Source organism: Amphiura filiformis, chromosome 14 (assembly GCF_039555335.1).
Source record: "Amphiura filiformis chromosome 14, Afil_fr2py, whole genome shotgun sequence".
Taxonomy (NCBI): domain Eukaryota; kingdom Metazoa; phylum Echinodermata; class Ophiuroidea; order Amphilepidida; family Amphiuridae; genus Amphiura; species Amphiura filiformis.
Window position 1 is genome coordinate 15,360,108 of NC_092641.1, and position 7,918 is coordinate 15,368,025.

General features: G+C 35.4%; 1 protein-coding gene across 1 annotated transcript in view; it reads right to left on the reverse strand.

Annotated features, from left to right (window-relative positions):
- LOC140169229 (roundabout homolog 2-like) overlaps window positions 1-6,996 on the reverse strand; it is a 118,317-nt gene extending 111,321 nt beyond the window's left edge. The window contains exon 1 of the mRNA XM_072192485.1: window positions 6,026-6,996. Within this exon, the coding sequence (XP_072048586.1) occupies window positions 6,026-6,122 (97 nt within the window). The 5' untranslated portion in view covers window positions 6,123-6,996. The remainder of the gene's footprint in view (window positions 1-6,025) is intronic.
- Window positions 6,997-7,918: the final 922 nt, after the last annotated feature.

A 7,918-nucleotide genomic window follows, 5' to 3' on the forward strand; every position in this document is an offset into this window, starting at 1 on the left:
ATAGATCAAAACAGGATTATACTCTATTAAAAGAAATTAACCAATATTATATTGTAAGACAGATCAAAACAGGATTATGCTGTATTAAAAGTAATAAAAATCATATTATTGGAATAATGCAATGTTGTAATGCCCTATTAAAATAAATAAACCAATATTGTAAGACAGTTCAAAACAAGATTATGCCCTATTAAAATAAATAAACCAATATTGTAAGAGAGTTCAAAACAAGATTATGTTCTATTAAAGGATATGAAAATCAATTTGTATTTGATAGTCATAAAAAAGCTGGATGAACTAAATTTACTTCAAAGGATCTTTTCAACAAATATTAATGGAATAAACCAATATTGTAAGACAGTTTAAAACAGGATAATGCTCTATTAAAATAAGTACAAATCAATTTGTATTTGATGTATATTTTTACCCACCGTACCATTGTCAATTCTTTTTCTTGCATTTTTTATGGCACCAGCGAAAAGACAGAAAGTATTATTATGCTTTTGCATCAATATTTCTGCTTTAAAAATAATGCTTACTGCCTCTGGATTAAAAGTCAATATTTCCATATCATATCAAAGTAAGTGAGCCTCCCTACCAAAACAAATCTTTTCATTAAGTCCAAGTAATTTTTTCCCGCTAAATTCTGCAAAATGTTTGAAACTTTTATTATCAAATTGTTTGATGTTCAAAATCCAACATTATAGTTGTTTTGTCATCGGTCCTGCAACATTAACTATGGAATCAAGCGAATCAAGTCTGGCTTAGCCAAATAAGTGTATAATAACTGACCACTGGCCAGGCCAGAATGATCAAAGTGACCAACACTACTGTACCATAGCATTAATGGGCAGTACTACAGGAAATAACAGTGGTCCGTGCTACTAATAGCCATGCCTCAAGTCCCGTGTCCTGAGATGGATGAATGGACAGACGTCCCTGCTACTACAGCATACACTCAACCGACCACAAGAAATGGTCCACTATTGTGTCACTGTGTTCATTTAGACTCAGGCAAGCATTGTTCAACGACTGACAATTAATTGATATGCCGTGCAATTCCCTAGGGGCGATTGGCTCTACGAAAACACAACGATTGAGACGAGATCGCACTGAAATCGTCGGCCAATTCTATAATTTACAAACTCATTGGTTAAATGATGCTTGAATGGATGCAGTGTAGTGAGTCCATGTAGGCCAATATACTGTACAACGAAGCAATACCTTCCACCTGATTGGACCTATTCTTCATATCCATTGGAAAATGCCAAAATTGCAAAAAATATCTTTTGTCTCGGTTAATACGGTGGCTGCAAAGCGCACAGTCTCATTTTGTTTTAGTGTGAAAATTGCTCATATGGACGTGTGACAAATTCGATGCGAGACGATGATCGATAATTTATAGTATGGGCAAGTTCATGTTAAATGTACTAATATGTTGTGTTTTTGGATCAATTCCAACCTGCATTGCATTATGGGTAATTTCATTTATGACTGACAACATCGTTTGGTAAATGCTACACGCCATTAAATATTATTGCAGAACATATGATATAATTTGTTTTGCAAATTCTTATAGCTTTTTCCATCTAAATACTTGCATATGTATATTGATGAAACAGAAATGAAAACTGTCATCGAATTCAACATTGATAGCTTTTCAATGAATTTCCTTCACATACAGGTACAAGCTGTGTGCTTAAGGGCTTTATTGCACAATGCGTTACAACAACCATTATTTGCAACTCCGGAAAAGTTACCAAAAGTTACACATGTACCATTCTGCAGCCATGTACCAACTAAATAATTAATGAGAAACTTTATTGAATTTTATCCGTCTCATTTCTAAAATAAACAAAATTATATTGATGGCGTCACATGAAATCATTTGCAATTAACATTCAATATAGAGCCTATGCAACACATTCAAAGTGTTTTAAACAGTTATTGAATAAACGTGCTATTCCAGTTGACATCCATGCACCCCCTGTGGAAGACATGACTTATAGGGGGTGTATGGATTTCAACTGGAATAGCTTCATTGTCAGGCTTCATTGGCACGTTTTAATTATACCTGGGTTAATTGTGCACACCTTATGGACTGGTTTTGCAATATAAATGGTGGTAAAGGGGCGGTGATAAAGATGGCGATGTCGGCACATAAGCTTTCAAAGGAAACACTAGCCATGTTCAGACAATAGCATGAACCTCCCAGTTTTTGAACCTTCAAATGTAGAAATGACGATGAGTATTTCTGAGTTACGTTTATAGCATTTTTGCCAGTTGAAGCCCACGAGCCACCGCTACCATGTGCTTGGGGACTGGGGGTCAGAGGCATGCCCCCCCCTTTGTGCATGCCACTGCTGGGAATGCAGACACAACTATAGAAACAGGAATTGATCAATCACTTAATCATACAGTGAACCTCCGTGAAACCAATTTTCCTCTGATGTTCGACCCCCAAATTAATAACTTGAGGAAGGTAAAACTTCTAAACAGGTCTGCATGACAAAAACCTGAACCTTCAAGATTTATGATCCTTGGAGTTTCTGTCTTACATGTGAAAACCCATGGCCACTATTGGTATTGATCACAATGATTAGATACCTTCCCATTATTATAGATTTTCTAAGTAAAATATGGCCATGTAATAGGCTACATTGATTTACCCCCAGTTTGGCCAGTTATTAGCTTCTTTATAGCCATTGTTGTCCATTCAGTCATTTTATTATTCTGTAACCACATTTAGTCTCCGAAAAATAACTTTGCTTGTAACATAGGCTATGTATAGATGAATGGCTTGTTTGCTCGGTGGAATTTTGATGAGACTTCAATTATTTCGATTTGGATTGTTCAGTTCTTTTCAAATGAAACAACAGCTAGGCTTACTCAGCTAGTGATATGGGATTTTTGACATTTCTCATATTTGGGGACCAATGTATAAATGAAACAATCAAACCCTAGCCCTGTCAGTTCAGAGCAAAAAAATAATTGGAGTTAGGAAGCTTACCCTGAGATGAATTTACATCTCATGTTTACCTCATCATAATTATAACTGTAAAACTGCCTGTATGTTATACATTATTTTATACTCATTTTTTTGTTTTGTAAAGAGTCTCTATACATATCGAAATAACAGTTTCTTGCTATCATGTGTACTTATTTATAACCAATATTTCCATCTAACAAAAAAAGACATATTCATCCACAAAAGAGCAAAGTCCATTCATAAATATTCTGAAAAGCTCACAACCTTGTCTGCAAGATTAGGCATCAATTTATTCAATATTGGGTAAAACTGACACAGTACAATAATCACCAAACTCTAGAAAGGACCTTGGTTTATTATGATTCTCAAGAGTTGACACATCTGTACATTCCTGACATCATTTGAACAAAAACCATCTATTTGCAATTCCCTTTCACAGCCTTGTTCCAACACAACTATTGAAATGTTGGCACTGAATAATCAAATAATGAAAAGATACATTTTGAAGCATTTGTCCAAAATAGATGGCTTTACTGTTCAATCTCCCATCACAAATAAGAGAAATGTCTATACTGGCACTATGGACCACAATAGCCTCACCCCAATGGCATAGTTCAATAACCTCAATTAAACAATCATAGTGCAAAATTTGACCTCAAGTTGCAGAGTATGAGTTTTGTACTCACATTTTCAAAGGTCATTCAATGAATGTGCAAATGTATTGGGGTTAAAGAACTGTGCCCTGATAGATGAGCATGTTGTGGATCCTAGTGTGGATGTCTGTAGGTTGCCCAGGTGGGTTGTTGAAATAGTGTGTAACTGTACAATGACAGGCAGCAATTTCAAATTAAAAGAGTAAACACTGCACCACAAGAATGTCCAGTTTGTTCAGGTCACATTTTATAAAAATTTGAAACTTAAATAATTTTAAATGCAATATAAAATATTAATGACAAATAAATTCACATGTACAAACATTCCTAGCTTGTTGCAATTTCTGAGTGTCATTAAAAATTAAAATTCATGACTAATATCACATAGCTGATTGCAAGAGTGTATGCAAAGCATAATGAACAAGAGGCACATAATGTTCCTTTGCAAATACTGAATTGTAGCAATATAAAGAATACAATGGGATATTGAATTCAAAGGCTTTTTGGTAAACTGACTGGGCAATACTTGGCCTTAGGGGATTCTTAAGGTATACTCTTATTTGGAATATTATTTGTTTTGGATACCATGTTGCATACCACTTTGATGTGGTAACTACTGTCCTAAAAATTATGCTGTTTGATCCTTTACTTTATTATTCCCCTGTTTCAAACTGTTCTTCATAAAACAGCAAGTAATTGCTTGTCATGTCCCTGGTAATGTGTAGATCTTCCAAATCACATGCAAAGCTGATCCATCTAACTTCAGCCACAGACTGTCCAATTGATAATAAAGACCAATAATTCCTGACACTGCTTTTTGTTTTATTCTATAAACTATTATCATCCCCTGCTAGTCCAATTACACAAAATTTCAATTAATTTATGCTATCATCGCATATTGGACATCACAGCAAAACTAGCGATCACTCAGACAAGTGACTTCGTTGGTGAGAGCAGGCGCCTTGCCTGTTGTCAGTCTCCTGCATGCACACAGACCACCACACACCAGCCTGTAAAGCAGCAGCAAGCCATCAAAATGTCACTGCTTTTGTAGCTCTGAAAAATATCTGACCTGACATGAACAATTGAATTAAATCAAAATCAAAACACTTTTGACCATGGTTTTTCTTTTAGTTTTAGCGGATGTTTTCAGAGATTGAAGACTTTCTGCCTAACTTTACAACACCTCAGGCTTTACAGAGGAAACTTATTCAAGCTAGTGTCAAGTTTATTTTTGTTTGCATGGCTGTGCTATATTAAAAGCTGGAATCCTGACTTAATATCGTGCATTCATTATCAAAACTTTTTACAGCAATAATTACAAATCCTCTTGAAATTTGAAAAGGAGATACACTGATGTAACTTTTTCAAACAATAATTTCAAATTGCAGATCTTAACAACCTTTAAAGATTAAGACCCTGGAAATCACCCTACTGTTTAACACATGCTCTGTTACGAGTGGCTCTAGAAAAGCATCTCCCTTCTCCAAGAAGTGATTTTTGACCCATAAATAAAATGTATTTTTAGATGTGAAATTATCCAGTCTGGTCTTTATTCCTCTCAAACAAGTAGAAAATAATGCTGTAAAAATGGTCGCTTGAGTAGTTAAATGGGAACATGATTAAATTAATCACACGTTCCCTCCGTCTGTCCGTCCATGCTGATTTTGATAAACATCCACGCATTGCGCATTAATGTCATAATCGAGACACTCAGCATGAATGTTGCATACATATGATTTGCTAAACAACACATCTAAGTAATATATTTAATCATGCCATTAGTGTGTTGGTATAATGTCAACTGATGAAGATGATTGAATATACAGATAGAGGAAAACTGGGTTATTCCAATTGAAATCCATACACCCCCTGTGGAAGACATGATATAAATCTCCCACACAGGGGGTGCAGATTTTAAATGAAATCCATACCTGAGACGAATATGTATACCTAGTATATTCGTCTCAGATCCATGATCTTAATCTCCACACAGGGGGTGCAGATTTTAAATGAAGTCACACACCCGGGGTCACACATTGTAACCACATTCGAAATTCACACCCCCCTGTGTGGAATATTAAGGTCATGTCTTCCATATAGGGGGCGTATGGATTTCAACTGGAATAGCCCAGTAATGGTCCAGGGCAGCCATAAGTTTACTGAAAACTGAAAATTTGTTACAGAATATGCGGAACTCTTTCAAGTTGCAGCAATACTTTTTAAAATGATTGCAATAAAAAAAAGCATTGACAAAAAAACAACAACCTAAATTAAAAATCATGAGAAATGTAAACAAACACAGGAATAATAATTTTAAGGACCAAAACTCCTACTTTCCATTTATAAAAGAAAAATAATCAAAACATTTTGTTTCACTTACCCGCTACGCAGCTCACAACCAAAATCATAAATATCAAAGTTCTTGTTACCGCAATTAAATTCCAAGATTTCCTTAATTGTAACATCATTGCATCCATAGTATATCAATACAGCTTATTGTAAGATCCCAAATAGATGATGATAACCTCCATATAAGCCAACTACGCAAAAAAAAAAGAGCAATTGACGATGAAAATAGGCAGCATAGAAATCAAATGCTAGTGATGGAGGGTAAAAGTGTGAATTCCCAGTAGTGTGTTTATCCTATATAGATTTGATTCTCTGTGGAGGGTGATTGATATGAGAGTAGCAACATCCGATGTCGATGTGATGCAAAGAGAATGACGCTACTTGACGATGATACATTTTGAAACACTTGCTGCTGCTAACATTTCAGTTATTTGATGTTGTTATAGTCTCACAAGTCAGAAAATGGTTCACTTTTACAAGTTGAAAACTGTTCCACTCGAAATATCCGTGCAAAAGTTGTTTTTCGATGATGAAATCAAGTTGAAAATAAAATCCAAAACTTGGTACATCAAGCCCTGTCCATGTTGATGTTAAATAAAGAAGAACATAGGCACTTCAGATATATTTACTTATTATCACACACTGTTTCACACTATAATTTATCCTTTGGCACGAAAAAAATTATCCGAATGTTGTAAAAGTATCTGCAATTTCAATATCTCCACTTGACGAAATCAATTATATTGCAAACAAATATTTCTCCTTACTGCTGTAGTATGGTTGCAATACTCCATATGTCAAATAGACAAACAAATATATATTGAGTAAATGGTTTGTCAAGTATACGATCCCATTTATTGCATAAATTCACTTTTTCTTCCTCTCTTCTATTTCTCTCCTCGTTGGCTCCTTGTATAGCACTCAAAAGCCACTCTAGCGTACGCACTTGATGAGTACCATTCATGCAACTGAGCTACTGCCAGTCAATGCACATCACTGGTGCAGCTTCCAACTTGTGAAGAATCAATTGATGTGGACACTTCCATTTCACTCACGGGGTAGACAGGATGGATCAAGTGGCTAAGTGGAGGGGACAATTACGTGTTGGGAATGTCTAATTGCAGTACAGTGTATCGGAATGCGCTGGGTCACGACCACAATAACTTCTTCGTTTTAGGTCTTTTCCTTGATTTTTTCTTTTCAGTGGGTGCTTGACTGATACTGAAGGAAACCCTGAAATTCCCTTGGGCGAGGGAACGAAACAACACACTACTGTACATCTACAAGTTCAGAAGAGAAAAAAATCACAAGGCTCTGGATTGAACATGGACTGAGAAACTGCAAGCCGTATTCGAGCGCGTAATTAAAATGGGAGATACCTAAGTTGAGCCCTGGGGTTAGTTTTTAAGAAAGCTGACACTTGTGTACATTGAAACAGAAAAAGAGAACTTGCAGAGAGGGAAAAAAATCAAACAGAAGAATTCCGACAGTGAATTTGTCAAGTATGCATATATCTGTTGCAAGCCAAAATTGTATATTGCATATTGGTAGAAATTAATATAAACATGCTAGGATTACAGAAATTTCATTGGGTTTGAACTTGTCTTGTTCAATAATCAAGCATGTTGTTACAATGAATATATAGCGAATTAGTACTGTGAAATTGAAAACAAACAAAAATGTTAATATTCGCAGATATCTGCCATATCATCCTTGTCAATGTGAATGAGCCTTTAATTAATAAATGCTAAGTACATGCATAGTACATTTCGGCCTACCTCTTTCAAATATGAAGACTGTTTGGAACTCGCTTCAAAGAACCATTCATTATTATTATTATTATCATGAGTTATAATTATTTCAGGGGGCTATTATAGCCTATTTCAGTGGGGATTTTGGACTATCATTGCCCCCTTTTTAAAGT